General features: G+C 37.8%; 1 protein-coding gene across 1 annotated transcript in view; it reads right to left on the bottom strand.

Annotated features, from left to right (window-relative positions):
- The window catches only part of LOC145213574 (atlastin-3-like), a gene marked incomplete at its 3' end in the record, with an annotated part of 32,224 nt that extends 14,063 nt beyond the window's left edge, over window positions 1-18,161 (bottom strand). Inside the window, 3 exon segments of the mRNA XM_080081917.1 lie at window positions 9,957-10,112; window positions 13,388-13,519; window positions 17,820-18,161. Of these exon segments, the coding sequence (XP_079938043.1) occupies window positions 9,957-10,112; window positions 13,388-13,519; window positions 17,820-18,062 (531 nt within the window).
- Between the last annotated feature and the right edge of the window lie 2,879 nt (window positions 18,162-21,040).

The raw sequence follows: 21,040 nt of genomic DNA on the forward strand, positions 1-21,040 counted from the left end.
TAATAGGTTTAAATCATGTCATAGGTGTGAAACCTTTGCCAAAACTGAAAATGTGAGTGATAACTTAATAAGACGAAATAGCATTGCTGTGCAAAACAGCTGATTTCTAATCACCGAAACGACGTGTCGTGAAACGTCTGTCCGACGTCAAGCTGAGCCCTCCTGCTATCATAAACCAATGAGTTACTCTCTTGGGACAGTGTCTTTCTTGACCAAACGAGCATTAGACACATTTACGTTTCGGGGGCCTGTGGGTGAACCGCTCGGTCAATTGGGGTCAAACTTCTGGAGGATCAAGTTCAGATTAATAACTAACATGTGTCCAAATTTAAATAAATTAGAAGCACTCTTTCTTTACCACATGAGCGTTAAAAACCAGCGTTAAAAATTTACGTTTCGGGGGCCTGTGGGTGAACCGCTAGGTAATTTGGGGTCAAACTTCAGGTGGACCAAGTTTGGATTAATATCTAACATATGTCCAAATTTCAATAAATTAGAAGCACTCTTTCTTTACCAAACCAGCGTTACAAACCAGCGTTAAAAATTTTACGTTTGGGGAACCTGTGGGTGAACCGCTGGGTAATTTGGGGTCAAACTTCAGGTGGACCAAGTTTGGATTAATATCTAACATATGTCCAAATTTCAATACATTTAAAGCACTCTTTCTTGACCAAACGAGCGTTACAAACCAGCATTACACAGAAAAAAGAAAAAACGGACAAAAACAATATGTGTCCCCTTCAGGGAAGGGGACCCATAACTATGTTCTGCGTTACCTACCGTATTTTACGGACCATAAGGCGCAATCTAAATCCTTTTTTTTCCTCATAAATTGATCGTGCGCCTTATAAGCCGGCGCCTAATGTATGGATCAAGTAGTGCTTAATTGCCTAGGCTACACTCAAAACCAGTACCGATACTATCATTATATAAATAAACCACCGTCTTACACAAAAACTACGGTAAACGCAACTACCAACTGTGATATTCAGAGCTTTATGAGCTTTATACGGGACTTTACTGAGCTTTATACGATAACCCATACTCCTTAAAATACGTTGCGTTCTATAGTCCGGTGCGCCTTATGTATGAACAAAAAACTAATCAAAGCAATTTATTGACAGTGCGCCTTATCATCGGGTGCGCTTTATGGTCCGTAAAATACGGTACAAGTTCACCTTCAGTCACCATCAGGCGGTCAACTTGTCAATGACCATTTAATGACTTTTTATTTAGAAAACTTCTATTTTTTTATCTAACCTCTCTGGGTGCACATGCCAAACGGCTGTTTGACACTTGACACCATTTTCAAAAGCACGCCATCCTTAGTGTTCAACAATACCGTTTAGACAAAATTATACTTGCCTTAAGTATTGATTCCTAAATTGATTGTGGGTCGCGAGAAGCCACAAAACAAAATTTTGGTAAGTATTTGGGTCGCGACAAAAAAAGGTAGAGAACCACTGTACTAGATGACCTTTAGTAACCTGTGGTCATATGGTGGCCAAGTTTATTTTTTCATCTTTATTTTGATTAACACAGTTTTGCTAGACATATACGAAACTGAAGCACGTTTATTAAGTTTAAATCACAACATAGGTGTGAAAACTTCGCCAAAACTGAAAATGTGAGTTATAACTTAATAAAATGACATAGCATTGCTGTGCAAAAACAGCTGATTTCTAATCACCGAAACAGCGTCTAATAAAACGTCTGTCCGACGTCAAGCTAAACCCTCCCCCGCTCTGCCGTCTTAATCTTAACCAGTGAGTTACTCTCTTGGGATTTCTGCCTACAGCAGGGGTGGCCAACCTGCGGCTCGAGCCGCATGCGGCCCTTTGTCTGGTTTTATGCGGCTCTTACGTTGTGGAAGTTTGGGGCCACTACAGATTTTTTGGTTATTTTGTGGCTATGACATTTTGCTTTTAAACAAACTTACTATCGGTCTGGCCACAAAGCTTGCCTTGAAACTGCAACCTTCTTAGGCAAATGGCTTGATTATGATGGCACATATTCAATTGTCGAACAATGAATGGTTCCTCATTGGTTCGTACAATGCAAATGCAATATTTTTTTTTTGACACAATGCAACAGCAACATTTACAACAACATGTTACAAAATTAATAATGTTTCAATCCGTTGTTTTTCGGGTTATTACCAACGTTATTTTATGGGCAGTCTGTCTCTTGGTCGTGGGTTTGAGTTGAGCGATTGTTGGTGTTGAATACATTAGTGATGTCGCAATGAATTTAGTTTCACAACCTTGCGTTTTTGTAAAACTCGACACCTATTTTGGGGCGTGCGCGTTAGATGAAAGTACCACAAAGTTCAAAGCAGGGAAAATCTTGTAAGTAAACAATTTTTGTCAAGTTAGCCTTCAAAATGGCAGAGAAAAAAAAGATTTCAGTACCTCACCAGACATGAATCTCACCGCCCGTTACTGATAGTAAGAGAAAAAAAGGATATTTTAATTTGTATGTTTTTGTTTGTGGGATTCGTTAAAATGAGAGTTTGTGTGTAAGACAATGACTGGTCCGTGGTTTGTACAAGTCAAATTGTGTCATTATTATGTTTGTGTGCGACATTTAGAATAAATCTGGGTACTGCAGGTCGCTCATGTTGGCCTATGTGTATAATGTGGCTCTTTGTGGTAACACAATAACAAATGTGGCTCTTAGGCATTGACCGGGCCACCCCTGGCCTACAGTGTCTTTCTTGACCAAACAAGCATTAGACACATTTACGTTTCGGGGGCCTGTGGGTGAACCGCTGGGTCATTCAGGGACAAACTTCTGGAGGATCAAGTTCAGATTAATAACTAACATATGTCCAAATTTGAATAAATTTGAAGCACTCTTTCTTCACCACATGAGCGCTACAAACCAGCGTTAAAATTGTACGTTTCGGGGGCCTGTGGGTGAACCGCTGGGTAATTCGAGGTCAAACTTCTGGAAGATCAAGTTTGGAATAATAACTAACATATGTCCAAATTTGAAGAAATTTGAAGCACTCTTTCTTTACCACACGAGCGATACAAACCAGCATTAAAAATTCGATGTTTCGGGGGCCTGTGGGTGAACCGCTGGGTAATTTGGGGTCAAACTTCTGAAGGATCAAGTTTGGATTATTAACTAACATATGTCCATATTTGAAGCACTCTTTCTTTACCAAACCAGCGTTAGACAGAAAAAAAATACTGACAAAAACAATATATGCCCCTTCAAGGAAAGAGACCCATAACTCGTCCAGTTATGCGCCGAGATATTCGCTTTTCAGTGAGCACGTTTGCGTTTTTCGCGCCCAATTGGGCTTTTTTCGACATGGAGTTGCGCGTTGTTTTCACGAGGTGGAAAATGGATGAGTGCAACTATTTAAACTTTTAACAAAGTTTCAACATTTTTATTCCTTAATAGCCCTTTGTTTGTTGAATTATGATTTTTAATCCGCACATAGCATTCCCTGACGCCAGCAAGTTTCTGCATACCAACAATACGATTGCTTAGCTGGGCTTTTTATGTCCAAACCCTGTTCTGAAACAGTTGTATTAACGCCTTCAGTTTGAGAAGTCATGTTACACAGGCGTAACAAATAGTGCTGCGTTGTTGCTCTGCGTTTCGAAACACGAATAAGTTGACCTACAGTAACGTTTACAGCGCAATATAGTGAGAAAATGGTCAAGTGATAACTGCGTTCATGCGTGAAGCAGAGGCATTTTGTCATGCACCACTATCGTCAATCACTCCCATTGCGTCAGCTGTGCACTGAGCGAGCACAAATTTGACAAAAGACAGCATGTAGAAACATATTTGGGGATGTAAGAGTAATTACTGAGCCGATTGCACTTAAATTTTTAACAGGCAACAAGGAGCACCTTATCCACAGCTGTTTAAAATTTCAGCAGGTTAAGTCTTGTATTTCTGACCCCATTAACATGTGAACAACCAAACAAATATTTGGGGGTAAAGGGGTGGAAATGGATATATACAACTTCAAGTTACAAAATACTTAAAAATACGCTGCAATGCCCCAATCAAAAAACTATGAAACTCCAGAATCATCTGCTTTAGCAAGTATGGCCGTTTTAACAATTTCACATTTTGAGGGGCTGTGGGTAACCTGAGGGATCAAACAAGGTCAAAATTCACATGGACCATCTTTAGACCAATATATATAATGTGTGTAAATTTAAAAAAGTTTGAACCATTTTTTCTTGACCAAAACGTGGGAACAGATCTGCGTTAGACGGAAAAAAAGATAAAAGAAAAAATATATAGACAAAAACAATATGTGAAATATCATAAATATCAAACATATAAACAGCGTAACAGAGTAAAAGAACCAACTGTGCTTTATTGCTTTGTGTGAAAACAATAGCATACATTGACACAACAATCACAATTGCTGATTCTAAAGATGGGTTATTTCGATCATCCTATTAAAACCACTGATAGAAAATGATTGTATCATGTAAACTCAATGGTCTGACAGGGTATTCCACCTGAGTAAAACACATAACTTCTAAAAGTTACTTCGCAGGCCGCACAAAAACTCTTAAAGGGCCGCCACGCGGGGCACATGTTTGACACCCCTGCCCTAGGGGGTCACGACCCAGAAAAGAGTACACTTCCCTATTCTATCAAATCTATTGCAATGGGCAAAGCCCCAAATAACACTATAATCTTACAATTGCCAGTCAATATGCATCTATTGTTTAATCACAATGGCTTTTCGTGCCTTGTTTTTCCAGATCTGCCTTATGTTACTGGTCAAATGGTGTATGTGGTCAATCATTAAATAGGAAAGGAAATATTTAAAATTGAAATTCATAGAAAAGACACCTTAGTTTTTTCTACATTTATCTTGGACAGCCATTATCCTAAAAATTCCAAATGACCAGTTGATAAGAATTACCAAATGTACCACCAATGCCGTACAAGTCTCGTACAAGACAGCAATCTAATTACAAACCAGAAGGATGGCTAAGCACATTTTGCCATTGCACATACGCTATAACCTTTAATGAAGCGTTAATATATTTTCTATACTTATTTTATGTTGGGTTCCATATTAGCCACCATCTTTTATAACCTTAGTTGTTTCTGCAAGGAGAAACTCATGGTCCCCACACACGCAAAATTGTAAATAATGCATTTCAAGAGATAACCATAGGAAAGTTTGGTGTTGTAAGGTAAAACACAGTGATCGGGACTGGGCTTAAACAATCATGCAGTGTAAAGTGCAAACTATACAAATCGGTTTCAATTCGGACAATGTTTAAAATTTGTCCGATTTAGTATTACAGATGAATCCGGTTAATCGAATAATCCGTTTAATTGCATCACAATTAAAAATCCCAAACCGTCGCCCATCGTTTGTTAAGAAAATCGTCCGGTCAATCGCATACCGGTTTATTGCATAAAACGGATATTCACATAGATTTTCAACCAAATATGCAATTAACCAGATTAATGATCTCTATGCGAAAGTCGAGCAGACCGAGTTTTTCGAATAAAAAATGACGATATGATAGTAAAATCCTCCAAAGGTAATGTACGCGAAAAAGACGTAGATGCATGTTTGCATTCTACACCAAATAACGCATCTAATTTCAACGTTAAAAATCACACGTCTCGACCATAAATATTTTTGAGAAGTTTTTGGGAGATTACAAAGGTGTTCCATTTACCGCTGTGCGATAACTAGGAGTCGTTGTCTCAAAGCCGTGCATATTGATCCTTTTTTTGTTGGGTTATCTAATCGCCGATAGTGATATAACAAGAGTTTAAATAAAGAGTTCAACATCTTAAAATTACGAAACTTGCGTTCCGGCAAAGACGCTGATTGTAATTTCTTACTAAGTGCAAACTGCACCAAATTGGAAGTATTAAATTGCATTGAAAATTGAATGTTAAATGTAAAACAAATCGTTAAAAATGTTTTCTGTTATATTGTTCATGACCTGCCAAACACGTAATGGTTGCAAGAAATGTTAGATGGCAAGTAATGACACTATGTTGTTTAGATTAACGTAATTATGGTAACATGCCAATGAATGTAATATTTTATGTCTTCTATTCATGACATTGCCAACTTATTAGGTAGATCACCGAATAAGAAAGGCATTTATTTCTCTATCATTTGTTGCTAGTTTAAATTTTTGAAGCAACGATCACATGTTGATCACGTGACAGTCACGCTAATCTTGCAGCTGCAGTTTTGCTGAGTAAGGTAGAAAGTAGCGCCACAATCTGAGTCTTGAAGGTTTGTCAATTGGATACGGGTTATAGTAAAAACTGATGCAGCTTGCCTTAGCGCCCTTGCGCTGCATAATGTGCGGAAGTTGTAAGTTTGACCAGGTTTCGGTCGTGTACTTTCAGGTTTGGGCTTGCTTACAAATATGCACCTAGCACTTTGCCGCTTGACGCAGTGGTTTGTACTAGAAAACGAATTAAGTCAGAAACAACAGGCCATTTTACGAGTATATTAAGCGAGAGGCCAAGCACATTTATAAGGAAAAATACTCAAAACAAGACTAAATCGTCATAAACCATCATCATAGGGATGTTCCCAAATTTAAAAGTTGGGCCCTTTGGCTACGATGCGATGTAACATATCTTTCAAATAAACCTGACTGCAAGAGAAAGCACAAATCAAGCAAACTGTGGCGTTTGCGCTAATTAAAGAGTGTGTGTGCGTCTCTACTGTTTCTTCAACGCACCTTGGCGATTGCACCATAGCCACGACAGTCAGAAAGCTGAGAGTAATAAATCTAGTTTTGACTTGAGAGTACTTTTTTCAATTCTAGGCAACAAAAGAGAGAAAATACTGCTCCGTTGCCATAGTTGAGCGTCACTGCAACTTTGTTTTAGCTGGGGAAGTGAAAATGAGCACTTGTGTTAATGGCGTGTACTGTTTACATAGCAACCGGATTATCGCATAATCCGGTTAATCGTGTTATCGATTTGCCATTTAAAGCATTTGATGCGATTAACCGGATTCGTCTGTATTCTTTAAAACGAAGAAAAGGGAGATAGTGGAACTATAGGACAAAACACAACAATCAACATCTATAAATGGCATATTTTACAAGCTACTCAAATTACAGCCAATTTCGACACTGTTTTCAAAAGTCACCCATTTTAGGGGGTTAGTGGGGTAAATATTGGAACTACAGGGTTTAACACAACCAGGGGCGGATCTAGAAAAAAATTAAGCGGGGTGTCCAACAATTATTTGGAAAATTCCCTAATGCGGTACTGACGAGTTGGGTATTCTCCTTTCCAAAAACGTCATAACCTTGACGTCACTCACGCACCAAACAAGCTGTGGTCGCGCACCAAAACAAGCTGAAGGCTTTTGTAACTACGCAGTGCTTAATGCGTAACAGAGACTTGGGGCTGGGGAATAGCTGTTTTATTATCATGGACGCACCATTTGCTGTTTAATTGTTTCACGGTTTGAGACCTGAGTACTATTCCCCAGATGCACCTTTAAAATCGCTCTGTTCTGATGTGTGCTAAAAAAATCAACGCGTTTATGCCACAATACGCCTCACGCCAAAGCTAAATACTTAATTTAACGTCAAACGGAAAGTGGTTGTTTCGTTGCAAATCGTCTACTAGTTCAAAACGAAAGTGAAAGACAGAGTGCTTTGTCCAGAATTGCAAGCAGGTCCGAACTAGAAAGTACAAGACCTCAACCTAACTCGCAACTTTGGCACGCAAAGGCGAGCGGAATCTTTTATTACCAGTTATCTAATAAACAAAAGAAACTATAGATTTTAGCGAAATCATTAAAATTTCCAATTATTGCTCTTGGCTCTGCTATCTAGCTTACTCAACAAAACTGCATAAACGTGACTGCCAGGTAATCAAAATACATTAGTTACGTAAAAAAACTTTAAAAGGACTGAACGCCTTTTTGAAACGAAGGGTAACCTTACAGGTTGCGCAACGTTGCGAATGCAATAAAATCGGTTACTACGCAAGGCATAAAAAATGCCAAGCACTGGCAAGTTACCAATTACATGTACCTTAACAACATGGTTCGATTTTTATCCATCGAATATTTGTGACAAACAATTACGTGTTTGGTAGGTCATAAACAATTTAGCATTGGGCATTTTAGTCGGCTTTAACATCGCTTAAATGCGAAAACAGTTTAATACATTACATTTAGTGCAGTCAGCACTTTTGACTTCAGCGTCCTTGGCGGATAATCACTTTTGTATTGTCAGCGCAATAAACTATTTATTTTAACCCTTGTTACGTCACAATAGACTATTAGATGAGCCAATACAAAATGATGAAGGCGCACGGCTTTGAGATAAGGACTCCTTGTATTCACGCAGCGGTCAACGGAATGTTTAGCGTATTTAATTTACGCACATCTTTTTCAAAATAGGAGCACAGCAAATTTCTGAGGGGGGTGTCAAAACACCAAACACCCCCGTCTAAATCCGCCCATGAACACAACAATCAACATTTAAAAATAGCATATTCTACAAGCTGTCCAAATTTCAACCAATTACGACAATGTTAAAAAAATTCACTAATTTTAGGGGGCGATAGTGTGATACATTTTGGAGCTACAGGGTTTAACACAACAACCAACATCTAAAAATGGCATATTCTGCAAGCTATCCAAATTTCAGCCAATTCCGACACTGTTTTAAAAAGTCACCCATTTTAGGGGAGTAATGGCGTAAATATTGGGGCTACAGGTTTTAACACAACAATCAGCTTCTATAAATGAAAAATCCTGCAAGCCATAAAGTTTAAGCCAATTCTGACACTGTTTAAAAAAATCATCCATTTTAAGGGGCTAGTGGGGTAAATATTGAGGCTACAGGGTTTGACACAACAATTTACATCTATAAATGGCACATTCTACAAGCTATCCAAATTTCAGCCAATTCCGACACTGTTTTAAAAGTCACCCATTTTAGGTGAATAGTGGGGTAAATATTGGGGCTACAGGATTTAACACAACAATTGACATCTATAAATGGCACATTCTACAAGCTATCCAAATTTCAGCCAATAGCAACAATGTTTACAAAATTCGCCCATTTTAGGGGGCTAGTGGGGTAACTGATGGGGTCCTACCCCAAAACTAACAAAAAAATATGAAATCACAATGATCCAATCTAGAGTCCTGTAAAATTTTGTCATAATTGGCCAATGTTTAAAATTTGGCCACTAGAGGCAGGGTTGCCATACCGTCCTTCTTTCTAAGATTTGTCCTTATTTCAAAGCGCAATGTCTTGGAAAAATGTATTGTCCTTATTTCTAAGAAATGTCCTTCTTTTTGACTTGAGTCCTTATTTTGTCTTTAATTTCAACAATTACATGTCAAATCCCTGCTACGAGTAAAATAAACCTAGACCTGAGCTGTCGTGAAATGCACTAAGTATTTTCTACACACAAGGAGTTGCTGGAACAGATTGTTTCTGGCAAAAATATGTCATGGCTCGCATAAATGCAAAGTATTGCTGGAAAATGCTCGTTTCATTTTGTATGTGGAAACTTATTTTTTGGTTGTCCTTATTTTCGGCTCCATTTCGATGGCAACTCTGACTAGATGTGTTTTGGCTTCTGATGTCATAAGGCTATTAACAGAACATTTTAACAAACATTTCATGGCAAAACAGGGGGACAAATTTCAGGGAAGAAAAAAAAAATTTCGAGTAAAATCAACATGTGTCCCTTTCAGGGAAGGGTACCCATAATAAAACTTAACAAGCTCCACAAATTGTCATCCTTATACCTGACAAACAACTGTTACAATTGCAAAGTGTTTAATACGCTTTATTGAACCAAATCAAATTTGTTGGTGACCCCAGGATTAGACCATCAGCTTTAAGTTTTATTGAGAAATTGTTACTTTGTGTAAAAATAAAAACTAACAGTTACCACCACACATATTCTATTTCCATAAGCTAAAACACTGATACCTCAAGATGCTGTAAATCATCTTCTTGAATATTCTGTGAAATGTTGTATATTTGCAGAGAACTTGTCATAGTACTTAATGCAAATATTGTTGCACAGTCTTTTACTGTTGATGATGAATCAAAAGCTCCTTGTGTATCCATTAGGACCAAAGCTATCTGAAAAACAACAGATTTTGACAAAATATGTTTAAATTTAACTACAAAGGCTTTACACCAGCCTTTTTAAACTTTTATGGGAAACTATCAAAGCAAATATTTCATTGTGACCTACTTTGCATGCTACATCACAAAACATTGTTTTGATCACTTTTTTCCTTATCTCTTCATAAAATTTCATCAAATTCATTACTGATGAATTTGTTTTCAACACAGTGTTGGGTGTGGTCAGGCAAAGGCAGTCATGCAATTATTGTTTGTTTGTTTTTTAGAGCAATCATAATATAAGTTTATAGTCATGAGGCATCATCAAATGACACTTTGTTGTATTTGTTTGTAGCTGAAATTATTTTCTGGCACACTAAACAAAGTGGATATCCCTTGTTTTCAACGAACAGATAAACTTCTTTCTAATGATATATTATTTTTAGTTTTTTACAGATTCAGCATACTTGCAATGGGGCATACCACATATATACTCCTGTTGTCTAGGATCCATTACAAAAAATACTTATTCATAGAAGAAGAAAACAGAGTGAAACCCAAAGATGTCTCTCTTTTATTTATACTGCAATGGCATGGGTTGGTTAAAAAACATGACTTTACGTCATTTTTGTTACGGAACAGCTATGTTTAATGTGTGTTCACGCAAGCATTTCATTTCGTCAACATGTTTAGTAGAGAAAGGTTGAAAAAAATGGTATCTGTACAAAATACTGTAGTGCCCCCCCTAATTTTTTGCAAAAACTTAATAAATCAACACCTAGGTTTGTAACACAGTAAACCCTAAAATCAAATTTTATTTTATTATTCTTTTACAAAGCACAGGAAATGTAGCATGCAAAACTGTAACAAATAAAAACAGTTGATTTAATAGCTAGGTTGTTGCTACATTTTCGGCAATGCGGACATAACATAGTGTTAACTCGTTTTCAACAGCCCATCTTATTAAACTAGAACGGTGGCTGTCTAATATACTTCTATTTTCCATATTCTATATCATATTTACCAATTTACCCAACCTTGCAAAAAGCTTCAAAGTGACTTTCATCAAAAAAGTCCTGATGTTAATCTATTAGATCAGCTAAAGCAAAATGGCTCAAATTAACCAGTGCTTTTATTAACATCCAGAAAATGTTATTGCCCCAAATCCGGTAATGTACGCCCTGTTACATTTGTTTTACTAACGATTGCTCAGTTTTTATTCTTTTGTTGTTGCCCATTTTCCATTGCCTGGTGTTTCGTCTATTTTCTCTGAGCCTTCGTGCCCGAAGCTTTGGCATGCGCACCTGACAAAGATAAGACATGACTCGCAGTTGGGTCAGCTTGTCAAACGTTGCTTGTCAAACCAATTTCAAAGCGACAGTGCTAGCAATATCTCCAGTGTTTTGTTTTTAGATTATGGTTTTCGTCTCACTTTGTTTTGTTGTGTTTTTACTTTTATTCCTCATTATTGATGTTTTATCTTGTGGTTTTTATAGGAACTGAAGATGCCATTAGGCGAAATATATATATTCCAAGATGTTCAACGTCAGATTTTGTTCCTAGGAAAATACTTTCCATTCTTACCAATTTACTATATGCATCATTTGATCTACATATATGATTGTTTTTGCAAAAAAATGAATGGGTCCGGACATATGAGTTTGTGCAGATTTTTGGCAAACAAATGTTGCAGTTATTTTGAAAGAATACTTTCAGTTTAACCTCTTGCTTTGACCTTGATATTGTCTTCCAAGGTCAGTTTGTAAACTTTCCTAGAAAGCCCCAGAGTTGTTTTACAGACACAATTCATTTGCTACAAAGCTATACATCACAAAATGTTTTTTACTTAACTTTGTTACGCAAAATGAGTACCATTGACCTGTAGTGATCTCTCAGGGTGCAGACACCAAGGGACTGTTTAATGACCTATTGACACCATTTTAAATAGCATGCAGTCCTTAGTGCAGTGGTTCCCAAATGGGGTGCCGCGGCACCCTGGGGTGCCAATTGCAATGCTCAGGGGTGCCGCGTGATATTGATATTGCAATACTGATATCCATTCTTTATTTTAACTTTAACCCCTTAAGTGCGGAATTTATTTATTTCTAACCGAGTTTCAGTGTGAATTAAGTTTCGCGCCTCGCAGTTATTCCCAGCTCCATTCTGGAGAGTCACTTCGTGGGGAAGTCGCTGGCGGTAAGTAGATACTCCGCAGTAAGCCTTTGGATTCTCGCCCAGGAAAAAAACAGAGTGAAAGAGATTTCGAGTCGTTGCGTTTCTTTCCATAAAAAAGTTTGAATAGCATAACGATGGAAATTTTAAGCTTATGCACAAGCAGATGCCTCTCGACGCGTTCTGGATAAAAATTGAAAATGAATATCCTTGTGTTGGAAAGAAAGCTACTGTGCCTTTGTTGCAGTTTTCCTCGTCATACCTATGTGGGAGTGGATTTTCTGTGTTAACGAGCATAAGAACTAAAAAACGAGAACGACTACTTGTAGTCGGATAGGAATGCATGGCTTTATCGAATGTGCCTTCACATATTAATGGACTTTGTGCAAGAAGCCAAGCCCAAATTTCACACTGATTTTTGAATAAATACATTTATTTACACGCGCTGTACTGTACATCTCATTTTGTGTGTTTCATACAGTTATTTGAAATACAGAAACCTCATAAAATTGATCCAGTTTTGCCAGGGTGCCCCAAGGTCAAAAAGGTTGGGAACCACTGCCTTAGTGTTTAAAAATACCAGTTGGCCTAATTTATACATGACTTAAGTATTGGTTCTTGAATTAATTTGTCAAAAATAAAGAAGCTATGTTATGACGAAAAATCGTTCTTAATTTTTTTTTCATTCAGACATACAGTAAACCTGGTTTAAGAGCACTGATCTAGACAGTGGTTATAGGTAGGCATCAGTTGCTGATGTATGTCAATTGCGAAGTTTGGTGACGTCTGGGCTGGAAATCTTTTATGTCTTTACTGTATTATAAAGTTCTGCCTCACAGATTTTAGCAAGTAGGTGCCTATGTTCCTGAATGTATTTTGCAATCAATATGTGTATTTTGACTTTTAGTGACCTCCATAACATGCGAGCAGGCGCTAGCTTCATATTGACCTTTTAGTGCAGTTTTGGTGTCCCACAGTTTATTGTTTGATTTAACATCAAAAGTTTTGAAAAACAAATTTATTTCATGTAAAAATATTCACAAAAACAGCCTTATTCTAACCAGCAAAATATTGCTGTGTGCCCTGCCTGTCAAATGTAAAGCGGTCTTATTGCCCACCTCCTTTCCAGCTAAATCTTTAATTTTGAACACTTTGCTCCACATCATAATGCCAGTTGTATCACGATCAGAACCACCTCTCCAAGAAAATCCAGTAAGTACATCTTCACCGTTACCAATCCAGTTTTCCTTCTGCTTCAAAAAATAGAAGGGGTGTTCAAGTAAATAAGTTGACATTTTTTGTGCAATAACTTGAAGATTGTCTCATAGACATTGCCCATTTACAGCTACCTATTATGAAGAGTTTATTTTCATAAAGAAACTGGAAGAGATTTCAATTTGCCAAGTGTTTCATACACATTAATGGTGTTCCTAATTTTCCTAATTAACTAACTAGAAAGGTGGCTTTCCTATATATTTCCATTTCATATATTGTGAACCCTATTTATCGATTTACTGTTTATACTATTTGATCTACACACATGGTTGTTTTTGCAAGCAAAATCGAATGGGTCACCACACATGTGTTTGTGCGAATTAGTCATGGTAAAATGGTTTACAAATTCTTTATATTTAGTTTTTTTAGAAGAAAAATGGTAGAAAGCATCAACCCAAACTTCAAAAATTTTGTCCATATCCTGTATGCATTATATATATCTTGTAATTAGTAAAAAAAAACGCACACAACAAAAAAGGTAAAAAAGAAAGATTCTTGCTTCTGATCAGTACAATATTAGACTGTTTCACCAAAAACAGGTAAAAAGCAAATAAAAGGATTTATGCTTTTTAGCTGTTTTTATGAAACAGTCTAATATTCCCTTCAGGAAGAACATTTGTTGATTCAATTCATCCATTTTAGCTAGCTACAGGGACAAACACAACAATCATTGAGTGCCATATTTCCAAGCTGTCCAAATTTCATCCCTGGGATTGGAAAAATTACCCATTTTAGGGGACTTGTGAGGTAAATGTTGGGACTAGGGCAGGGATCGGCAACCTCTAGCATGTGTGCCAATGTTGGCATGCTAGGTGGTTTTTCATGGCACGCAAACATATTTGAGTGTATATATTGAAGTAACAATTTAACCTCTTACACTGCTTGTTTATAGTTTTTATCATGTCAGAGTTTTAAAATTCAGCCTACATGTACAAAACACTCTGGTTTCTCTTTATTATTGATATCTGATGTCATGAACCACTGTTATTTAGAAAAACGGTGGCACGCGAAGTAATTAACACATGGAAACAACAAGTAAACTGGCACACATCGCCTAAAACAGGGGTGGGCAACCTGCGGCCCGCGGGCCACATGGGGCCCTTGATTAAAGGTTGTGCAGCCCACAGAGACCCTTGGACTTCAAATGTACTGGCAAACGAGTGCAATTATTATATATTTTTGAGCAGATTATTGCGCCTGGTGCTATTTTTCTGCGACTTGACAATATGCTGCGTGAATCAAATGCGAATTTTACTTGTAGTAAGGCATTTTTGGTTTGCAACGAAGTAAAATCACCTTGTGCCATATAAAGGTGCAGCCCGCGATCTAATTATTGCAATTGTGTTTGGCCCCACAGTGACAAAGGTTGCCCACCCCTAGCCTAAAAGGTTGCCGACCCCTGGACTAGGGGGTAAAATACAACAATCAACGACTAAAAATGGCATATTCTATAAATTTCATTCAATTCAGACATTTTGCAAATTGTACCCATTTTAGTGGGCTAGTGGAGTAACTGATAGGGTTCTACATTCACACTCATGAAATACCACAGTGATCCAAACAACAGTTGTGTAAACTTTTGAACTAACCTGCAGGATATAAAAAATGTAACTCTTTAAGTGGGAACAAAATTCCCTGAATATTTAAACTTGCTATAAACTAAACCTTAGTATGGCAACACTGATAGTAATATCAAAATTCAGGTCAAATTTTCAAAAAGCGCAACTTCGAAAGTAGCCCAATTTCAAAAATTACCTGTAATACAAACGATTTTTGCCACTTTCACCTGTTTGACTCTTTAATCTACAACACCTTTTTAATGCTTGGCGAACGCAATGTTGCGTAATTGTTCAATGAAATTAATTGTTTGTGATGAACGATTTTTCCCAAAAGATCCATTGGATTGATACAGGCAGTGGTGGGATCCAAATTTTTTGTTAGCCGGTTCTATCACAAAAGTCATATTTTTTAGCCGGATCTCGAAAATCGGTGTATCAGATAAGATGCCAAAATCCATTGACCCCCACCACTGGATACAGGTTATATCCAGTTTTAACTAACAGTAGTATTGAACACACTTTCTTACCCATATGTTTTTTATCCTGCAATCTCTACTTTAAAACAAAATCGTTTTGCATGAACAATAAAGTAAGATGACCTTTAAAACATTGCTTTCTGCAACTTCATACAGGAAACATTGCTTTCTGCAACTTCATACAGGAAGAAAATGTCATTAACAAACCCACCAAAAAGGCACAACCCGCTACTCATGAAAAAAGCCCATAACTTGATGTCAAAAGTTGCCCAATTTAGCAACAAAAAGGCAACCTGGCAACATAGATTTAAACAACAATAATTTAACTGTCTAGGCTTGTAACAAAATTAATCATTATTTCAATGAGAGATACCCTGGGATCTAAAACTGGTTAAAAGAAGTTTTTGTGGTCTAGAACAGGGCTCTTCAACCGGGGTTTCGCGGAACCCTAGGGTTCCGTACAACTCTCTCAGGGGTTCCATGAACTTTAAGGGTTCTGCAGGGGTTCCCCAAGCTTTCTTGTACCAATTCAAAAATGATTCATAATCATGGCGGGAAAAAGTGGGGAAATGGGGATGCTCCATCTCGGGAAATCGTTCACACTCGCGGGAAATTTTTAGCTCTTTGTATAAAAGCGAACACAAAAGTCGAAAATAAGTTTTATGGTGGAATAACTCAACAGCGCCAGTTTTTCCTACTGGTTACATCCGGCGATGCAACGAAACGTGACGCAACTAAAATGCTGCAACACATACGTCAACACACAAGGTGCTTAGTGTCTTTGTTTGCATTGCATGTGCGTGTGTGTGCACGAGCACAACAATACCCATTTGCTTCACGACAAGTATAGCAATGGGTAATGAAATAAGTTGCGTTAGTATTTCTGTTGCGTATAACAACTTGGGGGATTTACCGAAAAATGGCGGGAAATTTTGGTTTCTTCCCGGGAAATTTGCATTTTTTCTAGCCCTGTTCATGATATTATTGTGGCGAACAGCAATACTCGCCTGTACAATCTAGTTAACCTTGTCTAGTTTATAAATTCTAGTTAACCCATTGATCAATTGTGACATAATAAACCAAGCTTTGCTACTCTGAGGCCGAAGTGTGAGACAAATACAGAAACGACAAACAACCAATCCAAGTAACATGGCAAATCGTTTCAGTAAATCGTTTTATTGAAGTCAACTTATATTATGTGCTTGGGGTGTGTTGACTAAAAACAGTGTCGTAGGCAACAGAACATTTTGGGGGTGCCAAATATTTTGTGACTTTTAACAAGTTGTTGAATAACAAATCCAAGATCATCTGCTATTCCTATTTCCTGAGTAACACTAGGCGTTAGGGATGGGCCAAAGCTGCAAATGCTCTGTCTGGTCGAGCACACTCAGTGCGTTATGACGTCACAAAAACTCCCCATTCTAAGTTAGTTTCAGCTCCACAAGGTGTTTTACTTTACCAGAGGTGCATTACGCTGTACATGCCCATGAAGTGCGCGTTTTTCCACCATCTAATACATTTGAAAAATCATTCGTTTTTGTTTATACACACCTTTTCGAACACTAGCTACGTTTGTTAGCAGGGCATGATATGCAAATTTAATGCTCGGGTCAGTTTGTGCAACTGCTCGGCCGAGCACCGAGCATCAAAAACAGCGATTCTCGGTACCGAGTACTCGGGTTCTGGCTCAGCTCGGCTCGGCCTATCCCTACTAGGCGTAAAAGGTGTTTTCTCTAATGACTGGTGATGTTTACTTTAATATTTAGTTAAAGTCTTACAATTTCTTGTTCTATCGCTATGCTCAGAGAGCTAACAAAAAAACAAGTGTCTTTTTAACAATTATTTCCTAAAAATTCAAAAAATATTTCCTTTTTTTGCCAATTTAATAACTAACATGTGTATACTCTGACCCCTTTGGCCACGTCACTGGTTAAAAATGTACACATTTTCTGAAGGCCTATTGCAAGGGTTCCCAACCTTTTTTGCTGCTCGTACCCCATTGTCAGATCAGAGCATTCTTCGTGCCCTCCAAAAATTTCTGTTGGGAATTTACAGATATATATTGCCAAATTAAATTCTAGCTGTTATGCAAAACAAAATGGTAGTGACAGTCCATTTAGCAGTGGACATATTGATGGCCTACATTGAAAAAAGAATGTATGATGTGGTTGACAAACGACAAAAATGGTTGTCACCTTTAACAAAACCATCAACAAACCAAAATTGCAAATTGAACTTACCCCTTCAGCACTGAGGTATCTTAGCATAAAATTTAAAAGGAATGATTTTCCTTTCCGAAAGGCACCTGCGACAGATATTACAGCAACAGGAACGTTTGCAACATCATTTTGTAGAAGGATTGACGCTATAGCATCTTCATCCAACTCAAACTGATGATTTTCATTTGCAAATACAATGGGTACTGGTTTTGGTAAATGATCTTCACAGTCTTCCACACTTTGGAATGTTGCCATGCTAACCATTTATATTTCATATGTTACTGTTTTTTTAGTAAAAATGTTTACAAGAATTGCAGAAGCATCGCAGGTAAAACTGAATGAAAAACCTTAAGATTTACATCATGTACTGTACCAGTATTCACCACGACCAAAAACTAGATTTTTTACATATTTGTTGCCGCATTCGAATTTCGTATGTGGCAATATGAACACACAGCTTCAGTAGATTGTGACGTTACGAATTTAAATATGCCCAGTTTGGATTTATATCATCGTAATAATATCTCGTGTTTGTGCTGCATGGTGGGTCCTTCAAAGTGCGGTCCGAGGGCTCACCCACCAACCCAAAGTTTCTCTGGATTTTGCACCAACCAAGTCCAGCAATTTGCTAAGTCAGCAATTATTGTCAATGCAAACGCATATGCTCCGTAGCGCCACCTACCGGAAATGTCCAAACCTTTGGTGTAAGTTCCTGTGTTCTACCCTTTTTTTCCAGGTTCCCGACCTATCCTAGATTTCTACACGTCAATTTAAAAAAAATGTTTGGTCGAAACCAAACTAAAAATGTAGCTGCCTGTTCAAACCTTTTCATTTTCATATTTAAGTCATTATTTTAAATTGTAAGCCGCGGCTTATATTGTTTTTTACCTGCCGTTTGTGCGGCTTATAATCGGGGGCGGCTTACAATCGAGGGCGGCTTACATTTTAATCTTATACCGATATTATTTCTACACTACAACTTTTCAATTTATTTGGAGTTCAAAATTCGTATGCATGTACAGATTAGGCCTATACGTCGATAAACGTTCTGTTGGGTACAGTTATCAACGTAACTATCAAATATGGGCAAATAGTTACACTATGTAGCAATATAAAGATGTAGGCCTATTATAAAACAATACTATCTCAAATTCCAGCGTGCGGCTTATAATCGAGGGCGGCTTACATTATTTTTTTAACACCTCAACATGCGGCTTAATCGAGGGCGGCTTACAATCGAGTAAATACGGTATTTGTTATTGCAAAGTTCACCGTAAAGCAGCCAAAAGCGAATTTTTGTCCGGTTGTGAAATAGGTCGTTAAAAGGAACTGTGGTAAATGTTACTCTCAAAATCTGTCTATGTGTTAAAATGGCGTTAAAGAAAACGTAACTTGCTGTTTGTCCTATTTTAAGCGGATAGCCATTCCTTTGACAAAGATATGACAAATTTTGACGTAGGAAGAACTCAAGTAATTAGTTAAATTACGCATTTTTGTACAAAAGTTAAAATATGGCTGTATGCTAATCTAGTTAAAGCGAAAGAATGTGCAAACGTTTAACAGAAGTGCAAAAATCTGAAAACAGACGTAGCCTATTCTAAAAAAGGAAATGAGTTAATTACAACTCACTGCCAACAAACTGGAGCAAAATAAACAACAACAAAAACTGTTCAATACATTTGTCTAACCAGGGGTATAGGCTACAACTCCTGGCACGGGTGTCAAGCTTGGCAAGCAAGGTGTTTTTTTAAAGCACGCAAATTGATTTGCGTGTTTATATTGAAGTAACAATTTAAACTGTTAAACTGCTTGTTTATAGTTTTTAGCATGACATTGTTTTAAAATTCAGCCTTACATGCACAAAACACTCTTTCTCTTATTATTGATATCTGCTGGCACGAATCACTATTATTTAGAAAAACGTTGGGACGCGAGGTCATTAACACATGGAAACAACAAGTAATTGGCACGCATCGTCTAACTCTAAAAGGCTGCCGAGCCGAGGAGTTAAGACCTACCAAAAATTTTACACGTTTTGAGGTGTATTGAGCATCACACCATATCAACCTAATTATTTCATGATTCACAATAAGTAGACAATTAAATGGCCATTTACAAAAGTATAAAGTGGGCTACAACGGTGTAAAATGAAAAGTTCAATGACAGTGCAACTGTAGCAGCCTTGTATTGATGATATTAAAGTGATATAGCATCGTTCGAAACAACATGTATATATACGTACAATTGTCAACGACAAACAGTCAACACAAGGTGACAACATATGGTATACAGCTGTGTGGCATTAAATGCTTGAGGTGTTAATTGATTTACTTGTCAAATACGTTTGTACATATCATAATCCCACATAGGTATCCCCCCTGACAAGTGTTTTCTGTATAATGGTTCAAATCAGAGTTGCAAGTCGGGCCGGGTTTTTCGGGCCGGGTTCGGGCCGGGTTCGGGCCGGGTTCGGGCTTAGGTATTTGTCAGAAAACGGGCTCAAAACGGGCCTGACTTTACGTTCCGTTTCCGCCATTTTTTAGTGACAATTCTCTGGCTTTGACTTAATGCCCACCCTACTCTAAAACGTATTGTTTACCCCATTGTCTACTATTGTTCATTGTGTTTGTTATCTTTTCTCTGCTTTTCTTCCTCATACTTTGTCGCAAGGCTTTCGTGGATAAGCCTGTCAATCAAAATTTCGGGCCTAAACGGGCTTTTCAAAAACGTTTCGGGTTCGGGCCGGGCTTCGGGCTTATACTTTCGGGTTCGGGCCGGGTTCGGGCTCAGATTTCGGGCCCGCTTGCAACTCTGGTTCAAATTACGATTGGGGTAAATTTGTTAAAAGTTCGACTTTTCACATCACCAAACACATAAAGCGACCGCCGCCAAACAGTTCTTTCCAATGACCATTGCGCGTTCTTTTGTTCTTCGGACATAGTCTTTTAAATTGTTCCACGACTTGTACATGCTTGGTCAGTGTCTTCATTGGTGTACAGAGGTCAACTTGATTGTTTGTTTTCTTCAGCGCGGTCATTTCTTCAGCGGTGCTTGCTTGTGTATTGGTGAATGTTACTTGGTATTTGTCCGGATAAAAAACTTCAAAAACAAAAATGTAAACAGCAAAATTGCGGCAAACGTATTGTGATAACTATTTAGTGTAGGTGAAGAGGAATGTCAAAAAATTGGTAATCGGGTCAAACAAGAAAATATGCGTGTGTACGTTGATAACGGTTTGCAAA

This window comes from Phallusia mammillata, chromosome 2, assembly GCF_965637545.1.
Source record: "Phallusia mammillata chromosome 2, kaPhaMamm4.hap1.1, whole genome shotgun sequence".
NCBI lineage: Eukaryota > Metazoa > Chordata > Ascidiacea > Phlebobranchia > Ascidiidae > Phallusia > Phallusia mammillata.